At 42.8% G+C, this 23,954-nt stretch overlaps 1 protein-coding gene across 1 annotated transcript in view; it reads left to right on the top strand.

Moving 5' to 3' along the window:
- The window catches only part of EPS8L2 (EPS8 signaling adaptor L2), a 103,298-nt gene that overhangs the window by 19,475 nt on the left and 59,869 nt on the right, over window positions 1-23,954 (top strand). Inside the window, exon 2 of the mRNA XM_087716218.1 lies at window positions 22,503-22,560. Within this exon, the coding sequence (XP_087572344.1) occupies window positions 22,523-22,560 (38 nt within the window). The 5' untranslated portion in view covers window positions 22,503-22,522. The remainder of the gene's footprint in view (window positions 1-22,502; window positions 22,561-23,954) is intronic.

Consider the following 23,954-nt stretch of genomic DNA (forward strand, 5'->3'; position numbering starts at 1 on the left):
AAATTTATATACTTTTAACAACTTTGACAGGTTTCTGCAGGTCAATCGTACATTTCTGAGAGATAGATGGCCTAGTTTTTAGCTTAAAAAGCCTCTTTTCAAGTCTTGATTTTCTACTTTTTCAACTCTTGAAAACTTGGTGCTGTTTATTTATATTTGGGCTACACACACATAAATTCATTGTTTCCAGTGCAATCTCTGTCCCTTCACTTTGAAAGGCAGGAAATTTACACATCATGCCATTTTTTCTCTTTTCCAGGAGCTACACAGTACCACCAAAGGCTGTGGGTGGAGAAGCAAGGAAGTGAGCCTGGGTACAACTACATCCTTTAAAAAAACATTTTTTTTGTCATTAAAAGTTTCGGTGGCTGCTCTGGGTGGGTTATTCCAGCCTGACTGCATATTTCATATATTTAAAAAAGCCTTTCCAGGCTTCACTCTTATTTTGCATGACCTCCTAGGTTTTTCTCTGGTTGTGGCTTAGAATAAGGGTTATCATACTTCCGTTTTGCTTTGACAAATGATATTTGACTGTTTTGTGCTTCCTTTTTTTAAAAGGATGTCCATTAAAATATATGAAGAAGAAGAAAATTTCTGGAGGCAAAGGATTTAAAAAACTAGGCCTGATTTTGAAAAGTCCTCCTTCAGGAGCTGACTGCCCTCAAATGACCAGACTAAAAGTGTGGGATGTATAACAGTAGTTTTGCCTAATATGGATACCCTCAAAGATGTAGACTTCACTTCCTGGAGTTTCCCATCAATGTGGCTTTTGCAAAGAATTGTAGACATACTTTTCTCACATTAGGAAAGAATGGGTAAAGCTATACTCTATCTAGTTTGCCACTGAGTGTACATTATTGGTTATTACTATTACGACGACGACGACGACGATGATGATGATGATGATGATGATGATGATGATTATGTTAATCTTTGGTGAGATTCACAGCCTTTGGTGCTGGTTGGTAGCTCAACAGCTCGACTCCTAACCAAGGACCTAGGAACTGTTAAGGTAACTTCGGAGGATATAAGCTGTTCCAAGTAGGGTGGTTTTTTTTGTAGAATCAGAATTTTCAAGTCTGATAAATTTTAAATTTCCAAATAGCGAGGTATCCCTTTGGGTATTGCTCCAAAGGCTCCAATTAACAATCGGGATAACACACAATTTCCTTTTCCACAGTCGCTCAACTTCAATTTGCAAGTCCCGGTACTTTGTGATTTTTTCTTGCTGTTTATTTTCAATTCGTGCATCTCTAGGTATTGCAATGTCAATGAACCATACTTTTTTCTTTTCAACTATTGTTATTTCAGGTGTGTTGTATTTCAGGTGTGTTGTGGGCCATTGTTATTTCAGGTGTGTTGTGTGTTGTGTCAGTCTGAATTCTGAAGTCCCACAAGATCTTGACTTTCTCATTCTCTAAAACCTTCTCAACCTGATGGTCCCAGTGGTTTTTGCTGTACTCAAATCCAAACTTTTGGCACAATTTCCAATGAATGATCTTAGCAACACGGTCATGGCCTTTCTAGGTAGTCAGTTTGTGAAATTTTGCTGCACCCACTGATCAAGTGGTCGACTGTCTTGTCCTTCTCATTATAAAGGTGACATTTGTTGTTGGTGGTAACATGTTAATTTTTTGCCTTCATGTAGTTTGTGGCTAAGGCTTGTTCTTGAGCTGCCAAAATAAAGCCTTCTGTTTCTTTTTTCAGTGCTCCTGATCTTAACCAGTTCCAAGTTAGCTTTTGGTCAGCTTTGCCTTCAATACTTTTCAAGTATTGGCTATGCATAGCTTTGTTTTTCCAATTTTCAGCTCGCTTCTCAATTACTTCTTTCTTATATTCAGCGTTTGACATAGTTGTCTTTAGAAGGCCTCCTTTATTTATTTCCTTAATCATTGGTTCTTCACTTTTCTGGATGTAATCATTCAAGCTGTGTTTTTCTTCTTCCACAGTCTGTTTTACTTGTAGGAGCCCTCGACAACTCTTTGCTCTTGGTAGATATAATCAGTCAGCATCACTTTTAGGGTGCAAAGCATGATAGCAGTGAGACTTATATACCGCTTCATAGGGCTTTCAGCCCTCTCTAAGCGGTTTACAGAATCAGCATATCGCCCCCAACAATCCGGGTCCTCATTTTACCCACCTCAGGAGGATGGAAGGCTGAGTCAACCTTGAGCCGGTGAGATTTGAACAGCCGAACTGCAGAACTGCAGTCAGCTGAAGTAGCCGGCAGTGCTGCACTCTAACCACTGTGCCACCTCGGCTCTGATTCATTGTCCTTGTTTTTCTGTCCAAATTGTCCAATTTCATCTGGGTCCAGTCAATTATTCCTGCCCAGTATCAGATCACAGATATAACCCAGGTATTTATGGCTTTTATGATGTTTCCTCCACTCAATTTGGACTTTAATATCTTCTGAATTCATCAAATGTACTTGGCTGAAGTTAATTCCTTGACTTTATTATGCATTAAGTCAGAGGCCTCTAAAATCCCCAAGTACTTGTAGCCTTCTTCTGGTTTTACTGCCTTTACCATTTCTTCATTCTCAAGTTCTATTCCATCATCTTCTATGACCTTGCCTGCTTTGGTTGCCATTGTTGCACATTTGTCAATTCCAAACTGCATACCAATGTTTTGGCTAGATTCTTTTGTGCTTTCAATTAATAAATTCAGTTCAGCTTTTGTTTTACCAAACAGCTTCCAATCATCCATGTATACCAAGTGTGAAATTTTCAGTCCTTTTTTTGCAAGTTCATATCCTTAGTTCATCTTCTTCAAAATGATTGTCAGTGGTAGCATTGAGAGTGTAAAAAGTAGGGGTTAAAGGGAATCGCCCTGGAAAATGCCTCGTTTAATTTCAACTTCACCCATTACTTCTTCATTAGCTATAAGCTTCGTTTTCCAGAGGTTCATTGAAGTTTCTATGAATTTTTGTATGTTGCTGCTGATGCCAAAGATTTTCAGGCATTTCTTGATCCAGCTATGGGGAACTGAATCATATGCTTTCTTATAGTCTATCCAAGCCATGAACAGGTTGGTTTGTCTTTTCTTTGAATTCTTTAGGATTAGTTTGTCAATCAGCAATTGGTCCTTTGTTCCTCTTGAATTTTTGCAACATCCTTTCTGTTCTACAGGAAGCAAGTTATTTCTTTCCAAGTATCCATAAATTTGGTTTGCAATGTTACCAGTAAGGAGCTTGTATGTTGTTGGTAAACAGGTGATAGGCCTATAGTTTCCAGGATCCTTTCCTTTTTCTTTATCTTTTTGGATCAAAAATGTCCTTCCAGTTGTCATCCATTCATCATTTTTAGCTGTTTTTAAGATCTGGTTCATTTGGGCTGCCAATCTTTTGTGCACACTAGTAAGTGCCTTTAACCAGAAGCCATGTAACTCATCTGGTCCAGGTGCACTCCAGTTCTTCACTTTTCTTGACTGTCTTTGCACCATTTCTTTTGTTATTTTCACATCTTCCATTTATGCACTTTAATAGAATCCTCAATCTGTTTGATCCATTTTGCATTTCTGTTGTGCTTCTTGTTGTTTTCCCACAAATTCTTCCAGAATTTCAGAGCTTTCTCTTTATCAGGCTTTTCATTTGTTGTTACTCTATCTCCACTTTCTCAGCTCTTATAAAACTGGTGCTGATTTGCTCTGAACTTTTTGATCTTCAATTCCAACCGAATTTTCCATTTAGGCGTCCTCTTCTTGCCTCTTTGATTCTTTTGTATTTCAAACCCAATTCTTTGGTGGTTATGAAGGCTGCTGCATACATCAGCTGGTTTGTTTCAGCTAATGTAGTGGTTTGAATGGTTTGCACAGCCTCATTGACCTTTTTTAGTACCTTTTTCAATTCTTTCCAGTTCACTTAGTTCAACTTTGGCAAGCGTGTTCTTTCAGCATCTTCCATTTGATGCTTTATTTTGTCAGCTAATTGAGCAATATCTGTTGGTATTTGTTCTTCAGTGCTTCCTTGTTCTTTATCTTCATCCATTTCAGCATCCTTTTCCTCTCTTTCTTCCTCAGTTTGCTTTTGAGTCTGCAAATCATTCTTGATGTTACTCTTCTTTGTTGGTATATTCAGACCATTAGTTGCTTTCTCTTCTATTCCTATTAAATTTGCTGTAGTGAAAATGTGTGGCTTAGAATTACATGTCGTTGGTCCATTAGCCTTTGTTCACTGATATCATAGTCCATGTGGTTCACCTTCCAAATCTGATACATTCGTTTTTGAAATCCACGTTATGCTGGCTCAGACTGATAGTAAGCTTTCATAATAGAGATGTTTTCTTCCCTAGTCCAGATTTTTCACTTTTTCTTCCAGTAGCTTGTCAGCTCCATACCCTGGTTGCCTAGCAGAGGGATCTGAGCCCTGTAGCTCATTTTGTGCAGAATGCCCAGGAGCCATAGCATCCAACGGAACCCTTGTTAATCCGGGCGACAGTTCAGCCGGCATAAATTTCATTTTTTTCATATTCACCATATTTGTATGGGTTGTGGAGCAAATTTTGTCTGGCCCTTCACCTAAGACCTGTCTGATATGGTTGTACCTGTTCAGCATATCCCTTAGGATCATTAGAGCACGCAAGCCCCTCCACCACCACAAGGTAAAGCTCCTCGGAGGGGTTATTATTATTGTTGTTGTTGTTGTTGTTGTTATTTATTCTAAAAGATTTCATTTTGCCTGCTGCTTTATCATATAATATGATGTCTCTCTTTAAATATACTTTGAAGATACATTTTTTTCCAAAAAGCAGTACATTAAAATATAAAATCTATTACACTTGAAATTTTTCCTCTCCTTTTTATGTAATTCCCTTTTTCTGGTTATTTTATTAAAAAAGGAAGGAAAAACGTATTGCCTCATAAACATATATCTTATGAATTTTGGATGTACTGAACTGTATGTCAAATATTTTTTTCCATTGCTGTTGCTAACTGATTTGCATATTCCAATAAATAATTATTTATAATCATAGTTTGTTGAATAAAGCATAGTTGGGAATGTCTATGCATCACACTGTGCCATGAATAATGTTTATGCTGTATGGTAAGAAGGTTTTCATTTTTGCACTACAGCTGTTAGCAAGGCACACGAGGTACTCTTAAAGCTGTTATGACAGAAATCTGATACAGTTTAGTCCTCGACTTACAACCATAATTGATCCCAATGTATCTGTTGCTAAGTGAGACATTTGTTAAGTGAGCTTTGGCCCATGTTATGACCTTTCTTGCCATCATTGTTAAGTGAATCACTGCAGTTTTTAAGTTAGTAACCCAGTTGTTAAGTAAATCTGGTTTCTCCATTGGCTTTGCTTGTCAGAAGGGGAACATTTAATTCAGGGACACTGCAGGTGTCATAAAGATGAACCAGTTGCCAAGCATCTGAATTTTGCTCATGTCACCATAGAGATGTTGCAAGGGTTAGAAATGTGGAAAATGGTCGTGTTACTTTTTCAATGCTGTTTTAACTATGAACAGTCACTAAATGAACTGTTGTAAATTGATTACTACCTGTATTGCGTTATGAATTGTGCCAACCAATCTTCAACTAGGATCTATACAACAATTCACCCTCAGTCAGCATATCCATGTTACCTAGAGGTGTTGGGTTCTTTAGTCTAAACTAAATCATTTGGAAAATACCAGCTTGTTCCAGCTGAACCCCCTCCCCTCCATCAATTTGAGCAGGTGGAACAAAGAAGAAGAGAGAAGACGAAAAGAGAAATTGGCTTGGATGAAACAGATTATCTGGATCCCTTTCAGTCGGGTTTCAGGCCTGGTTACAGCACCGAAACTGCTTTGGTCGCGCTGATCGATGATCTCTGGCAGGCCAGGGATAGAGGACATTCCTCTATCCTAGTGCTTCTTGACCTCTCAGCGGCTTTTGATACCATCGACCATGGTATCCTTCTGCGACGGTTACGGGAGGTGGGAGTGGGAGGCACCGTCCTACGGTGGTTCTCCTCCTACCTCTCAGACAGGTCGCAGTCGGTGTTGGTTGGAGGGCAGAGATCGACCCCTAGGACCCTCAAATATGGGGTGCCGCAGGGTTCGGTCCTGCCCCCCCTCCTATTTAATATCTACATGAAGCCGCTGGGTGAGATCATACACCGGAACGGGATTAAATATCACCAATACACGGACGATACGCAACTGTATCTGTCCGCCCCGTGCCAACTCAGCGAAGCAGTGGAAGTGATGTGCCACTGCCTGGAGGCTGTCAGGGTCTGGATGGGAGCAAACAAGCTTGCACTCAATCTCGACAAGACCGAGTGGCTATTGATGCTCCCTCTCAAGGATGGTCCAGTCATTCCATCTCTTAGCCTGGGGGATGAAATTATACACCCCTCAGAGAGGGTCCGCAATTTGGGTGTTCTCCTGGATCCACAGCTGAGGTTAGAATAATGTTTATCGGCTGTGACCAGGGGGGCCTTTGCCCATGTTCACCTGGTGCACCAGTTGCAGCCCTATCTGGACCGGGAGGCCCTTCGGATGGTCACTCATGCCCTTGTCACCTCAAGACTGGATTACTGTAACGCGCTCTACCTGGGGCTGCCCCTGAAGAGTGTTCGAAGACTGCAGCTGGTCCAGAATGCAGCCGCGTGAGCAATATTGGGTGTACCTAGATACACCCATGTTACACCTATCCTCCGCGAGCTGCACTGGCTCTCCATTGGTCTCCGGACGCGCTTCAAGGTGCTAGTTGTTACTTTTAAAGCCCTACATGGTTTAGGACCTGGCTACCTGAGAGACCACCTCCTGCCATTTACCTCCCAATGACCAATAAGATCACACAGATTGGGCCTCCTCCGGGTGACGTCGGCCGGTCAATGTCAGTTGGTGGCTCTCCGGGGGAGGGCCTTCTCTGTAGCTGCTCCAGCCCTATGGAACGATCTACCCGTACAGATCCGGACCCTTACTACTCTTCCGGCCTTCCTCAAAGCCACTAAGACCTGGCTATTCAGGCAGGCCTGGGGCTGTTGATTAGTATCCAGCCCCACTCTAACAGTATGCATGGTGTGAAATTTTAATACTTGTATCCTTCTTTTAAATTTTTTAATATGTGTCTCTTTTGTCTTGTCTGTAAGCTGCCCATAATCCCAAGGGAGTGGGCGGCATACAAATGTTAATAAATCTAAATCTAAATCTAGTGATGAAAGAGAGTATGTAACCAGAATAAAAGCAGGATGGTATCTTTTGCTCTGGACACGGGACAAATCATCTTGCCCTTCCCTTTTTGTGCCCTAACCCAGAACCCAGTTCCAGGCACACAAAATTATTTTTGTGGTTTTGCAAATCATCAATCACAATTTTACAAAACCCAAGAAAAGAAAAGGTTCCAAGGGTTTTATGTGATTGTTTTGCTGAAAATGCTATGTTTCTTAAAGCAAAATAGACTTTATTATTTTCCTGGAAGGAAAAACACCTTTCAGTTTCACACGCTTTACCTTGAAAAAACTATTGTGGTGAATTTTCTTTGTTAAATGTTCGGATGACCACAAACAAGTTTTGAAAGAGCTTCTGAGTTGTGTTTTACCATGAGACATAAACAGAAATATGTTTCCCTTGTAGAGTAGGGGTGTCAAACTCAGTTTGATTGAAGGCTGCATCAGGGTTGTGTTTGTCCTTGCGGGGTGGGAGTGGGGGTGGCCAGGAGGCATCACCAGCTTGACATCACTCATTTAGGCTCAGTTTTTGGCCACGACGGCCTCCTGCAGCCCTCTGCCAACTAAAACGGAGCCCAGGAGGGCCATGCACCACCTCCCCAAGCTCCATTTTCACTGGCAGGGGGCTGCAGGAGGTTGTCACAGCCAAAAGCAGCCTGGGACTGTCATGCATGGACCTCTGACCTCCATTTTCACTGGCAGAGTTACCATGGGCCAGCCCTTCATTGTTTCCAGAGCGGCCCCACAAGCCAGATAGCACCCTGCAGGCTGAATCCAGCCCATGGGCTGAATCCGGCCTGTGGGCCTTGTGTTTGACACCCCTGTTGTAGAGTAATTACAGTCTTCTGATAGAAATTTGACATGTAATTTGGAAACTGGATAACAAATTAGTGTTTGCAATCAAAAGAAATGAACACTTTTATGACTACAAGGAAACACATAAAACTTTTCATAATGCTTATAAACTTAGCAAGTATAGAGATAAAGCTACCACTAAAGGTAATATTTCATTCACAAAGCCACCAGGTTTATATTTTAAACAAATTTTAAACTAAAGTACCTGCAGTATCTCAGATAATATAACATTGTACAGCAAGGAGAGCTCTTCAAATTATTTTATGTAAATATAAAGCTTGAATAGCTTAAAATCAGTTCATGAAAACTAGAAGACCAGGAATTTGCTGACTGTAGTACATTGCTTGAGTACTCAGCAAGATGGTCATAACTCAAGAATATTGTTCTGCATTAATTTCCTTTTAAATGAAGTTTGCACCTGCAGTACAGTAAGCTTATCTTTCTTTGCTTGTGTTACCTCTGCCACTTTCCCCTCTCGTCCAGCATCAATTGTGAGATTTCATTTTGGATACCTTCATTCTTGTTAAGGAGAGAGTCACCTGTTTGTTACCTATAAAGCCCTTCATGGCATCGGACCTGGGTACCTGAGAGACCGCCTCCTGCTGATCACCTCCCATAGACCAATTAGATCACACAGATTAGGTCTCCTCCGGATTCCATCTGCCAGCCAATGTCGGCTGGCGACTCCCCGGGGGAGAGCCTTTTCTGTCGCAGTTCCAGCCCTCTGGAACGACCTCCCCGTGGAGATCCGGACCCTTACTACCCTCCTGGCCTTCCGCAAAGCCATTAAGTCCTGGCTGCTCCAGCAGGCCGGGGGGCTCTCAAAATATCCAGCCCCTCGGAAATTGTGACTGTTGTATATTTTAATATGTTGTTTTGTGTATTATCCCCCTCCCTTGTTTTATTGTAAGCCGCCCAGAGTCCTTCGGGAGTGGGCGGCATACAAAATCAATAAAACTGAACTAACTAAACTAAACTTATCTAAGGAAATGTTTTGAGTGCTTTTCTGTGTGGAGTTTCTGTCTTAGTGTGAGAATTGTGGAGCCTAATTGTTTACTGATTACTGTAGAATTTGCTTTGGAATCCAAGGTGTGTCACTTAAACATCTTAGCAATGTTATGATGTGTGAACTTCGACTTCCAGAATTTCCCAGCCAGCATGAGAAACACTGGTTTAGACTGAGATATGGTTGGATGAGAGTTAATCAAACTTCAGAATTAGCAACATGGAATGCGCCGCAGTCACTCCCCAGAGAACTTCATTTTCTAGTTGCACAAACATGGAAAGAGGGATGGGCCTAGTGATATTATGAAGGAACTAAATTCTATATATTCAAATCGCTTTGCTATTTTTACCAATTCAAATATACCCTGTTGAGAAAGGGTGAAGGACTATAGAGCCGGAATGGCAAACCTATGGCATGTGTGCCACAGTGGTACGCAGAACCATTTGTCTGGGCACACGAGGCGCTGCCCTGTCAGCTGGCCAGCGCACACGTGCAAGCTGGCCAGCTGACTTTAGCCTCTTTTTTTTTAGGCCATTTTTCATCCTCCCCAGGCTCCAGAGGCTTTATAGGAGCCTGGGGAGGGCAAAAACAGCCTCCCCCACCCCCCTTGAGCCTCTGGAGCACAAAAAACCAGCCCTATGGGCAAATCGGAAGTTCCTAGGGGGACAGGGGAGGCTATTTTCACCCTCCCCAGGCTCCTATAAAGTCTCTGGAGCCTGGGGAGGGCAAAAAAAGCATGCAAAAAATGGGGGGGTTGCGCCTGTCATGTGCACATGCATGCTAGGGGATCACGCATTGCATTACGGGTGCGGCATGCCCGCACATGATCCCCCTGCACTCCCCCTGCTTATGGCACATGAGCCAAGAAAGGTTCATCATCGCTGCTATAGAGTATTCACATTCTTTCCATTCTTTGCAGCTTCATGGCAGCTCCCCCCGCTAAGTTTCTTTTAACTCTTCCCTCAGAAGTACAATTAATTTTGCAATATGTAAACATAAATTTTAATATTTACATATAAACCATATTCACGTATAAAAACAATTTTACTCTGTTTCCCCAAAATAAGACCTTCCCAGATAATAAGCCCAATTGGGCTTTTGAGCACATGCGCTAAAATAAGCCCTCCTCCAAAAATAAGCCCTCCCCAAAAGTATAGCAACACAGCAGCAGCCATGAGGTGACCCTGCTCGCCATCTCCTGCACCTCAAAAATAATAAGACCTCCCCGAAAATAAGGCCAAGCTCTTATTTCAGGGGTCAAAGACCCTGTCTTATTTTCATGAAAATATGGTATTTACCCATGTTACACTCAGGCATAATAAATAATGCACTGTTCCCTACAGCTAGTATTTGATTTTCTTGTCTTTGTTCTTATAAGTTAAGTTTTAATTAACAGTATACATCCAACATCCCTCCTCCAACTTAGTAAACTCATATCTTTTTCAAAGTATCTTATCTACTATACAAAATACTGGGGGACTTGGAGGTTCAACTATAATTATACATTTCAAATGTGATTGTTGAGTCTGCCCAGTTGAGCAAAATATTATTAGGCCTAATATATTTAGTCTGTAGACCATTTGGATAAAGCTCATGAGTCGCCATTTGAGAATAAAGATTTTTTAAAAATTAAGTTTAAGTTTAAGTTTTAATAGATTTGTATGCTGCCCAATCCCGAAGGACTCGGGCCGCTTACATAAAAACAGTTTAAAAACAAATACTAAAAAAAGTTAAAATACAAAACAGTGGATTAAAAAAGGACACAACATACACTCGATGTTAAGGGCCTTCCCACTCTTGCATCTAGTTGTAGTAAGAACATGTTTTGACAACTTTTTTTAAATTTTCAGGTGAGTCCATGATGCTGGTTTCACCTCATTCTCATCTCATGAGAGAGACAAGCTTAAGTCAACTTTAGCTATTTTAGGTTTGTAGTGATATTTTCTCTTAGACTGACAGCAGTGCATAGCAGTTCTTAAAATCCAATACGTTTCACCCACTAATCCAATGATGGCCCATGAAGGGCAGAGCAGATTGGTGCTATTCGCACTTTAGGTTGATGTGATGGAGTGATGACACCATCTTTCTCCTTGGATCCTGGGCCTTTTTGCTTGCTGCCATTTTTTTTTTGCCCTCAAGATGGAAAGAGCTGGGCACAGCTGCCAGCTGTATCAGTTTTTAGCAGCATCCTTTAATCCACCAGTTAATTGAGTGACTAAGAAAAAGGAAACTGAGCCAGAAGAATGGTTCTCTCCAAAGCTAGCAGCAAACTTATAAGTTTAACACATTTCTGGAGGAAGTATAAACCTGTTATCAAGACCAACCCTCTAGACAGCTGATTGAGGGAAGTGGCTCTTTCAATTGATGACGTACCTTTCTCGGTTTTGACAGATATGCTTTCCTGCTTTCACTCAGACAGGGTCAAACGAGAGGCCAGCCAGACACCTGTCGAAACTTACCCTCTCCTCCATCATTGTCCTGACTGGCAGATTATTTCCTTCTGGCTATGTTATGCAGAAAGTGGGAAGACACCAAAGCCACAGGATTTCCCCAATAGCTTTGCTTATCTGCCCCATGTATGTGAAATTGGAACACAAAGTTTTGGCAGGAAGCCAAAGGAGAAACTATAAATGCAAAACAGAGACTAGCTATTTTCTACCAAGATGGATAGATAACACTTTAACTCAGCAGTGGGGCCAGCTCTTCTGAAATTACAAATGCTTGATTGGGCTTAAATTCAGTGGCCAGGACTCGGGCACTACAATAGATTGGGATCCCCAAACCCCCCGGTCTGTAGACAGGCATCGGTCCGTGCAGAAACCAGTCCGCGCAAACAAGCAAAGATCCATCTGTGGGATGCAGGCAGCACACAAAACTACGCTGCCTGCTCCCAGTCTGTGGGGGAAAACCTTTCTCCATGGAACCAGATGCCCAAAAGGTTGAGGGCCATTGCAGTATAGGACATTTCTGAATAAATACTTAAAAGTTGTTCTGCCAGGAATTTCTCTGCATACCTATTTGGTTGGCATACTTCCTGGTATTAAAATTATTCACCTACTGCCACATTTTTCAAATCATAGGGTTAGAAATTCCCCAAGGAATTCTGAATTTAAATTTGATTATGTGTGCAAGCCCAATGAGTATGGGGTGAAAATAAGAGTCACTGAACAAACCGAGAATTTTTTTGAAGTAGAAGCAATAATGTATCGTTAATGTTGCAGTGATGGCTATCTAGGAGAATCCAAATGTGTTTTGTGTTTTTAGATCAACTGGAGAAAGTTTTTGTTTTCTTTTTTACTTTTTAACTCAATTTTCCTCTCATTTGTAAAGCTTAAATAAAATCCAATATTCAAATCCATATTAAATTGAGTATAATGAAAAAATACAAAATTATTTTCCAAATTCCCTTTGCTTTATTTTCAGTCAGGCTGGGGAAAAGGCTTGCAGTACTCAAAAAGTACTTTGTGCTCGGTTCCTGAAAAGTGATTCCCTTCAGTGAATGACTCTTTTTGTCTGTGGAAGGACTGATATGAGACATTGAAGAATGAAGGCAAATATATGTGTTCCAGGATACCGTGGCAGGATCCAATCTGGGTTGGTTATCAGGACCAGATGCTTTGTCTTCAGAGCTTTCAGACGTGTGCTGGAATGGGCTCCAGAACGAATCTGAAAGCTCGGAAGACAAAACCTCTGGTCCTGGTGACTGACCCAGATTGGATCTTGCGATATGAGAGATTAGCTAAACTCAGGTTTTGAGGAAGAGGGATTCAGGTAGCTTGTGAAGCTTGAATGGAGTTATTACTGAGTTTCGCTTATGGGCTACAATCCTGTACTCATTTGGTATAAGTCTGGTTGAACTAAAATCCATCTGGTAGTATGTGACTACATTGCAAAAGTAATTGCCTTCTACCAAGTTCAGTATCTATTTTTTATAACCACTTACTTACAAGTAGACATTATTGAAATGCAAAGCCATACTATTAAATAGGGGTGTGTATAGGGGTGTGCTGTCAAAAGTGTAACCTTTTTAAATTAAATGTTTGAAAAGAAGCAATTTCAGCTTTTGTTTGTTTGGCTTGCTGGAATATATGAGTTTACTTTTTGCTCGACTAGACACCAACTCAGGGCATCTCCATGCACAGAATTTCTGCTGCCTTGTGATCATCCCATGTTGGTGTTTCTGCTGGCAGATGAGTCCGTTTACTTCCTCATTGACTGCAGGGCAAGAGAAATATGTTGGAGCAACTTTGCAGCCAGAAAAACTAATGCTGTATCAAGCTGCGAGGCAGTCTGTTTTCCCCTTTGGTGGGAATTCTCACCTCATCTTAAGTCTTACCTCATTGGCTCTCTCTCCTCCCCACAGCTTTCCTCCTGTGGCTGGACATGGCCCAAAATTCAATAGAGCAAAAGTACCTTTTGTTTGGCAACTGTACTTCATAGCAATTGCTTAGGTTCTCTACAACAGTGTTTTTCAACCACTGTGCCGCGGCACACTAGTGTGCCGTGACATAGTGTAAGGTGTGCCGTGGGAAAAACACTTTATATATAGTCAATATAGGCACAGAGTTAAATTTTTTTAACATTTTCTAATGGTGGTGTGCCTTGGGATTTTTTCATGAAAAAAGTGTGCCTTTGCACAAAAAAGGTTGAAAAACACTGCTCTAGAATCACTAAGTATCATGTTCCTTGGAACATGGGATCATTACTCATTGGACATGGATAAGGAAGGTGTCTGCTGCTGGTTAGTCTGTTCTCCTGCTGGTCACTTAATTGGTTCCTGCCATGTGTCAAGGTCAGCTGCTGAACTGCAGATCTGCTATCAACTCTTTTGCAAAGAGAAACACTGGCCATATGGAAGAGATCTTGCTGGACTTCTCTGTTCGATTGTGAAGGACATGCTGTATCCATTCAGGAATGCTTTAGGACTGAGCATACTGGCAGAGAAACAGGGGAAGGCCAATTTATACTTGTCCTTTGAAGTTTGCCTGATAGAATAAATCTAATCTATTAACGATATTAAAGATATTGGATGTGTTTCAAATATATCATTGAGGCACAGCTTTCTGAACTAATTAGCAAAAAACCTTATAGCATTCTACTCTTGGGAAAACAAAGAAACAAACAACAGGCATCCATATAATTCCTTGCAGCTGATTGATCTCAGCCTTACCAGGCAGAGAAGACAAGTAACACTGCCAAATAAGATAATTTTACTTTATTATTGTAAAGCCAGGTTAACAGACACTTGCAAGTCTGAAAGTACAATTCTCTCACCATCACCTTTACAGCCCACTGACTAAGGGAAGGTCCCTCCTGAGCTTCTTGCTCTGCCCACTATAGCTGTGAGCTATACTACCTTTTATTGGACCATTTCCTAGGAAGCATCTCTTCCTCCAACACCCTAAGGTTATTTCACATACCATTAAACTCGCTGGCAAATCCAGCATTGCAGGGAATATATTCCAGGTACGACTAGCTGGGGATGAATATAAAACAAGAACTTCCATGACATTTTACTTTTCAGTTTCCTAGGAACTTATAATTGGCTATTGCTGCAACAAGAAGTGCTTGAAGAAATCCTGTTGAGGAATTCTTATTTATGTATTTATGGTTACTGCACCTTTTCCAAATTTGGTGCACTCTCCGCTGTGTTCCATTACCAACGCCATATTTTCCAGCCAACGTAGCTGCCAGATGGCAAAGGTTTTGAGAAGAATTAAAAATAACAGGAAGTGCCTTTAATAAGGTTGTGTATTATCATTTCTCTATTGCCGGTATGATGTCTTCCACCATGCTTAGATTTTTTTTGGAGCACACCCATCATATAATCACTTGCAGTTTAGTTTAGTTTAATTTCGTGAATTCCATTATGTTTAATTTCTGCTAAATGTCAGCAATGTGAACTATTCTTGTTCAACAACAAGGTTTACTGGTTTTGGGTTTGTAACAAGACCCACCCTCTTTCTTTGGATGACATGCAAGTTCCTTTTTGTTGCTCTAAAGTCACAAAATTGAATTGTGAATTTTGTATAAATTACTAAATTAAGTGTCTGTGTATACCCAACAAAGGCCAGTGAAAGACCACTGTTTTCAGTAAATAAATGTGGTGCTTTCTAAGGATCAGTTTACCATGGTGGCAACAGACAGGATGGATGGGAGATCTGGAATACACCCCGTCAGCCTCTACTTTGCTTACTTGCTATCGGCTGCCATAGAAACGGGGAGGGTGGGGGCATCGTATTTGGGATGGAATAAATGGCACAGGAGGTGATATGGAAAAGGGGGGTCAAATTTTATACCCCTCAGAGAGGGTTCGCAACTTGGGAGTCCTCCTGGATCCACAGCTGTCATTTGACCACCACTTAACGGCTGTGACCAGGGGGGCATTCGCCCAGGTTCGCCTGGTGCGCCAGTTGCGACCCTACCTGAATCGGGAGGCTCTCACAACAGTCACTCGGGCCCTTGTGACCTCTAGGCTGGAATACTGCAATGTGCTCTACATGGGGCTGCCCTTGAAGAGCATCCGGCGACTTCAGCTAGTGCAGAACGCAGCCGCGCGAGTGATTGCGGGTGCACCTCGATTCACCCGCATAACACCTATCCTCCGCGAGCTGCGCTGGCTACCTGTCGATCTCCGGATGCGCTTCAAGGTGCTATTAGTCACCCATAAAGCCCTACATGGCAGTGGATCTGGATACTTGAGAGACCGCCTTCTGCCAATTACATCCCTGCGACCTATAAGATCCCATAGATTAGGCCTCCTCCGCATTCCATCGGCCAGCCAGTGTCGGCTGGCAACTACAAGGAGGAGGGCCTTCTCAGCAGTAGCCCCGACCCTTTGGAACGAGCTCCCCGTGGAGATTCGTACCCTCTCCACCGTCCAAGCCTTCCGCATAGCCTTGAAGAACTGGCTCGCCCGTCAGGCCTGGGGATAAGGATAGTTACCCCTCCCGAATGATGAATGTATGTTGCCTACTATTTTATTACCGTATTTTCACGACCAAAAGCCGCACCGGATTAAAAGCCGCAGTATCAATTAACGTTAATTTTTTTAACTTTTTCCACATATAAAGCGCACCGGGTTATAAGCCGCACATTTCCCGACGCTTCTGGACATCACGAGGAGCGGCACGAGGGTTCTTGGCGCTCCGGGGGGCGCCGAGGGCGGCTGGGAGGGGCGCGCGGCTTGGTTTCTCCTCCCTGGACGTCGCAGCGGCGGCCCCGGGCTCACCGATCTCTGTGTTTTTCGCATCGGGGCATGCTCTTGCAGCGCGCCCCGATGCGAAAGGCACTGGGATCGGTGAGTTTGGGGCTGCTGCTGCAGCGTCCAGGGAGGAGAAACCAAGCCGCGCGCCTCTCCCAGCTGCTTTCGGTGCTTCCTGGAGCGCCGGGAGCCACAGATGTCCAGAAGCGGCTTTTGGGGCTGGTGGGGATTGGATTTCCGGCTCGGTGGCCCCTGTCGCTTCTGGACGTTGTGGGGAGCCGAGGAGAGTGTGGGGGGGAGCGCGCGGCGGTTCTTGGCGCTCTGGGAGGCGGGAGAGGCGCGCGGTTTGATTTCTCCTCCCTGGACGTCGCCCGATCTCTGTGTTTTTCGCATCGGGGCGTGCTGCAAGAGCATGCTCCGATGCGAAAAACACGGGGATCGGCGCGCCCGGGGCCGCCGCCGCGACGCCCAGGGAGGAGAAACCAAACCGCGCGCCTCTCCCGCCTCCCAGAGCGCCAAGAACCGCCGCGCGCTCCCCCCCACACTCTCCTCGGCTCCCCACAACGTCCAGAAGCGACAGGGGCCACCGAGCCGGAAATCCAATCCCCACCAGCCCCAAAAGCCGCCTCTGGACATCTATTGCAGTCGCGAGGAGCAAAGCAGCTGGGAGATCTTTTTCCACATATAAAGCGCACCGGGTTATAAGCCGCACTGCCGATTTTGGATCAAAATTTAGGATTTTTAGTGCGGCTTATGGTCGTGAAAATACGGTATATGTTCTTATCTTATGTTTGTATTCCCCCTTCCCGGTTTTGTGTGAGCCGCCCTGAGTCCCCTCAGGGAAAAGGGCGGCCTACAAATACTAATAAAACTATAAACTATAAACTTCTCACCATCTTCTGCATATGCTGGTGGCCAGTGTTTGCACCTGATCAAGGTCAACCGTCCTGCATACCAACATGATTATGCCTTTTAGAGATGCAATCCACATGACACCTAAGGGAGTTGCAGATTGGACACAGGGGTGGGATCATTGGAGGGAGCGGGCTGGGTTATCATTTGATATGTACTTGTTCGCGCCTTTCTGGCTCAGATCTTGCTTTACTTTCATTGCTATCTTTTCATAACCAGTAAAAGTATTTTAATTCCATAAACAATGGAGTTGGGAGTTTTCTTTTTTGGTTGTTGATGGAGGCACGCCTGACACCCCCTTCACTAGCTGCTTTTCTGATAAACAGACTCATTTCCAGCATCAGCTAATGTTTTAGAGGTTCCTCCCATCTTCCACAGATAGAAGGGAATATTTTTTTTCCAAAACATATGCTAGCTACAAGGCATGTGTATGTTAAAAACAAAGTACAAGAACTTTTGTATAACCAAATATATTTGAATCTCATAACAATAGATCAGTTAAATGTTATAATAGCCAGTCGCTTTTGAAAAAAAAAAGTCTCTATGTTGATTACCATTTCCCATTCAGTGTATGGATTTTAATATCATGTGCAAGTTTATTTATTGGGCAGCTACAGTCAATCTTCTGCACAATTTTTTTCCCCAGTTATGAATCTCTACACATACACTGTATACAATTTCCAATAGGAAGAGACTCAAAAATTGGGAATTCATTGTGTCTGAGATGTCTGCAAATTGACGTCTTCGAAGGGAAATGTTGTAGGAAAGGTAATTCAGTTGTAAAGGTAAAAGAGAGAACTAGTTCATGTTAGCAACTATGCTTTTTTATAGTTTGAAAAAACTGTGTCCCATTCATCAAATTGACAGATTTGTGAGAGAAAAGTAAAAAGAAAACCAAATACAATGCAGTAATGCTATCTAAACCAAATCCTGTTAATATACTACAATAAGATTTGTATGGGGAGCAAGCATTTGTGGTTTATTCTGTGTTTTTGCTGGTCTTCCAACTATTCACTCACATCCAACTTTCAGAGACTTTATGTATTGGCTGCCTTCATTCTTTCTCGTGTTTTACAACTTCTTTTAATGTTTCCAAGTTTAAACCTGTATCTTGCTTGATGGCATCAATCCAAAATATTCTTTGCTAGCCTTGTTTTTTAGCATCTCCAACCTTCCAAGCATGATTGGTTTTTTGAAGATTTTGATTACCTGATATGACCAAAATAAGGCAGCTTTATATTCTAGTCATATTTCTGGATTGATGCAGACTAAAAAAAGCTTGGTTATTTATTTTTGTTTTCCAAGCAACACATAGTACCTATTTCCAAGATCATAATTTGAAAAAGTTTAGTTTTCTTTTATCTGCTTTTTTATTGTCCAACTTTCACAAATATATGTAATTAATGGGGAAAATAGCTTTAACTATTCCATATTTGCTATTACAAGTGATCTTGTTTTTTTAGATTGTCTCTATGCTAGTCATTGCAGTGCAACCAAATGATAATCTAATTTAATTTCAAATTCAGTGCCTCCTCTTTGAGTAAACCAAGAAAAACAAATAAAACCCTGAACTGATTCGATTTGTTTATTGTCATTTATTACTATGATGTTACTTTGCCAATTACCTCCCAAAAACCCATTAGATCACACAGATTAGGCCTCCTCTGGGTTCCGTCTACTAGCCAATGTCATCTGGCTACTACCTGGGGGAGGGCCTTCTCTGTGGCGGCTCCGGCCCTTTGGAACGAGCTCCCCGCAGAGATTCGGACCCTCACCTCTCTCCAGGCCTTCCGAAAAGCCGTTAAAACCTGGCTGTGTTGGCAGGCCTGGGGTCGATGAGTTCCCTTCCCCTCTCGAATCGTGTGGCTGTTGGTTGTTTTAAATTCCCTGTACTTTTTGTTGTAGTTCTTGTGTTTCCCTTCCCCTCCTTTGGGTTTGTGCTCCGCCCTGAGTCCCGCCAGGAATAGGGCGGCATATAAATAAAATGAACCTTGAACCTTGAACCTTTATAGATACACCAAGGAAAAAAATGTAAAATATGAATAAATTAGATTATGAGAACTAAACAAGATTTGCTTTATGTTTCAAATTTGGTTTGCATTTTAAAATTCAGATTCTGTTTTCCATATGTATTATTTTGAGAACTGAGTTTTGGTAAATGATTATAAACTCTAGTGGAATAGTGTGACACCTGCTTCAATTTTTGGCAGAATGGGAAGGGGAAAAACTGATATGTTTACCCTGCAAAATTTCAGCCACATAATTTAAAAAGTTTCACTACAGTGAAGTTTTGAAATATCACCTGTGTATTTCTTTTGAGGCAAAGATATGAGGGCTGAAGAATGATCAATAGCCATTTGCAAATAGTCCATCAAAGAGCCTGTATAGAAGATGTCATGAACCAATGCAGAGAGAGTCCTATTCCAATTAAAAACAAAAATTCTCAAAAGTTGCTTTAAAAAATCAAAGAGTTTCCTGTTCTATGAATAGTAGTTATTCTGGTCAGGCAGGTTTTTGACATGGTTAATGGGCAAGATTAACTATTCTGGGAATTATTTATTATGTGCTTCCTTCCCAACCGTTAATAAAAATGTTTGAGATGTTATTTAACTACATTCCGATAAAAGGAGGTATCATATGCAGTGAACAGTAAACACCCTATCTCATACACATATAAACAAGGAAGAGTACCTAATTTACTCCAGGAAATGACATAATGAGATAAGTATCAGAAAGAAAATAAGAGGATTTTTAAAAATAAAAATTGATGGGAAGAATAGAGAAGGGTCCTTGGTGCTCTCTGAGCTTGGTTGTTTTCTTGCAGATGCTTCATTACTCAAACTAATAGCACTGATGATATTACCTAGTTTGGGTAATGAAACTTCTACAAGAAAACAATCAAGTTCAAAGAGCACCAAGGAGCCTTCATTTCAACCATGAGCTGCAAATACTCTCCTTTATTGCGAATAGAGAGAATTAAAAAGGAAGGAAAGGAGGGACAGAAAAGCTTGTTGTATTGGGATATTTTCCCGTGTAAAATTGAGATTGTCTTGGCAACGTTTCGGCTTAAAGTGTGATCGGAACAGCCGTCTTTCTATAAATCTTGGTGGGGGGGGTGTTGAGTGCTGGCGTTGTCTCAATAAGTGGATTGATTGGCTGTGTGGCTGTATCATGATTGGTAGATTGGTGGTGATTGGTGCTGGCTGTGTGTCCATTGTTGTTTTGTGTTGCAACAGCCTGGGTGGTTGGTGGGGCTCATTTGTTGACTAGGGCTGGTTTCCAGATATCTGGCAGGCAGGAGGCATTGTCACATTTATTCATGTTGTGGGGGTGTTTCTCTATTTTGATAGCTTCCATAACTATTCTCTTGTTGAAGTGTTCAGTTTTGGAGATTAATTTGGTTCCATCAAAATTAATTTCATGTCCTGTAGCTTTAAGGTGCTGGAAAGGGGAAGAAGTTTTTTCTTTTTTTCTCACTGCGTTCTTGTGCTCTGCGATGCGTGCATTTATTCTTCTGTTCGTTTGTATGTTGCAGGGCAGATTTTGCAGACTCCTTGGTTTTCTAGCTGGATCTTGTCTTTGGGGTTTCTTAAGATGTTGGTTATTTTTTGGTCAGTGTTGAAGGCTGTCTTGATATTGTGTTTATGGAGAATTTTGCTGATTTTATCTGTGGTGCCTTTGATGTAAGGGAGGAGGGTGATGCCGTTGTCCTGTTCTGTGTCTCGGTTTTTGGGGGGAGTCTCCCTTTGGATTAGGTTGGTAATTGTTTTCCTTTGGAATCCATTGAAGATTAATACGTTTGTGAGAGTGTGTAATTCAGTTTTCAGGTGGTCTTTGTTGGCTAGGCGTTTGGTTCTGGAGATGAGGGTCTTGGCTACAGAGTTGATCTGTGCAGGATGGTGATGGGATTGTGCGTTTAAGTAGCAGTTGGTGTGTGTATTTTTCCAGTAGATGGTGTGTCCTAGGGAGCCATTGGGTTTTTGTAGATTAGGATTGTAGATTAGGATGAAATAGAGAAACACCCCCACAACATGAATAAATGTGACGATGCCTCCCGCCTGCCAAACATCTGGAAACCAGCCATATTCAACCAATGAGCCCCACCCACCACCCAGGCCGTTGCAACACAAAACAACAACGGACACATAGCCAGCACCAATCAGCACCAATCTACCAATCATGATACAGCCACACAGCCAATCAATCCACTTATTGAAACAGCGCCAGCACTCCACACACCCACCAAGATTTATAGAAAGACAGCAGCTCCAATCACACTTTAAGCTGAAAACACCAGCCTGAGGATGGTGAGTGAGACCTCGCCAAAATGATCTAAAATGATCAGCAATTTTTTAAAAAACTGCCCAAAGAGACATATTTTGAAGACCCTTGAAAGCAGAAATCAATCGGTCTTCTCCACTCAGCATGGAGGATTAATCAAAGATGCACGGCCTTCCCAGGAGGATCCAAAGACCGTTGTGGAGGAACATCTTAGAGCAGGGAGGAAATCTGCAGGAATATCCACACTTTCTGCTTGGCCCATTGTTAACCCTAACCCCTCAATCTTTTCTGAATACAGGAATAGATGACGCCCTGTTTAATCAGTGAACTGCTCTCAGTGAACCTAGAAATTCATCTTCCATTCCACTTTTAAATCCCCCGGTGGGCACTTTCTTTGAAAGAACAATCTGTTCCCTTTTGCATCAACAGGACTACAATAGTACCATAAGGGATAAGGTTTTATGTTGACCATAATCCAGACCCGTGATGGCGAACCTATAGTGCATGTGCCATAGGTGGTACATGGAGCTCTCTCTGCAGGCACGCAAGTTGTCACCCAGCTCAGCGGGAGGCTGGGGCAGCGTTCATGTGCGTATGCACAGGGGGTCGGGGCACATTGCATTGCAGGTGTGGGCATGCACGCAGGTGCAATTTCAGCACGCAAGGATAAAATGGTTAGCCATCACTGGTCCAGACTGCACCAGCCTGATCCCATTGCCAACCCACTGCAATTACAGGTAGTCCTCAACTTAAAGACCACAATTAAGCCCAAAATGCCCATTGTTAAGTAAGACATTTGTTAAGTGTCATTTTACGACACTGTGTGAACCGGGAGACAAGCATCTGATTTTTGATCACATGATCATGGGATTGCTACAGAGGTCTTAAGTGTGAAAAATGGTCATGTCACTTTTTTCAGTGTCATTGTAATTTTGGATGGTCAGTAAAGGAACTGTTTGCAAGTTGAGGAGTACCTATAAACTGTAGTAATTTGAGAGATAAAAGCTATATAGAGAAGCACATCAATGATTACAATGTAAGCATGGTAGCCTCTCAAGTAATCCATGTTGTTCTCTTGCAGGTGAATATCCTGGAAGCAGTATGAGCCAGAAAGGATCCCCAGGCAGCCACTCGGCAAAGTAAGCAATCTAATGTTACTCGGCAAAGTAAGCAATCTAATGTTTAAATGAACAAAGTGTGGGTGAAGGAGAAAGAAACTGGATAGGTTCACAGTGTTACAGTCTGTATTGTCATAGGAAGTATGCTGAGGACATGTAGACAGCAAGTTTGCAGATGCTGAAAAGTAGAACTGTGTCCTGAGTAAATAGTAATTAGTTTAGTTTAGTTTAGTTTAAATTTATTTATAGGCCGCCCTTTTCCCTAGGGGGACTCAGGGCGGCTTACAACATATAGGGAGGGAATACACACAATGACAGTTAAAAAAAGCAACATTCATTCATCATTCGGGTGGGGACAGATTATGATCTTTAACCCCAGGCCTGACGGGATCTTGAGGGCTGTGCGGAAGGTCTGGAGGGTGGTGAGGGTACGAATCTCCACGGGGAGATCGTTCCAAAGGATCGGAGCTACTACTGAAAAGGCTCTCCTCCGCGTAGTTGCCAGTCGGCACTGACTGGCGGATGGGACTCGGAGGAGGCCTAATCTGTGAGATCTAATAGGTCGCAGGGAGGTAATTGGCAGGAGGCGGTCTCTCAAGTACCCAGATCCACTACCATGGAGGGCTTTATAGGTGGTAAGTAGCACCTTGAAGCGCACCTGGAGATCAACAGGTAGCCAGCGCAGCTCGTGGAGGATAGGTGTTATGTGGGCGAACCGAGGTGCACCCACAATCACTCGCGCGGCCGCATTCTGGACTAGCTGAAGTCGCCGGATGCTCTTCAAGGGCAGCCCCATGTAGAGCACGTTGCAGTATTCCAGCCTAGAGGTCACAAGGGCACGAGTGACTGTTGTGAGAGCCTCCCGGTTCAGGTAGGGTCACAACTGGCGCACCAGGCGAACCTGGGCAAATGCCCCCCTGGTCACAGCCGACAGGTGGTGATCAAAGGTCAGCTGTGGGTCCAGGAGGACTCCCAAGTTGCGAACCCTGTCTGAGGGGTGTAATGTTTGACCCCCCAGCCTGAGTGATGGAACACTAGCCAAATTATTGGGAGGGAAACACAACAGCCACTCGGTCTTTTCCGGGTTGAGTACAAGCTTGTTAGCCCTCATCCAGTCCCTAACGGCTTCAAGACCCCGGTTCATCACGTCCACCGCTTCATTGAGTTGGCACGGGGCGGACAGATACAATTGTGTATCGTCCGCGTATTGGTGGTATCTTATCCCGTGCCTCCGAATGATCTCGCCCAGCGGTTTCATGTAGATGTTGAATAGTAGGGGGGATAAGACCGACCCCTGCGTCACCCCATATGTTAGGGGCCTAGGCGTCGATCTCTGCCCCCCAACCAACACCGACTGTGACCTGTCTGAGAGGTAGGAGGAGAACCACCGCAAAATTCTAGTTTCTTATTTCTGG

This window comes from Thamnophis sirtalis, unplaced genomic scaffold, assembly GCF_051295495.1.
Source record: "Thamnophis sirtalis isolate CommonGarterSnake01/CBP01778 unplaced genomic scaffold, rThaSir2_p1.2 scaffold_1, whole genome shotgun sequence".
Taxonomy (NCBI): Eukaryota; Metazoa; Chordata; class Lepidosauria; order Squamata; family Natricidae; genus Thamnophis; species Thamnophis sirtalis.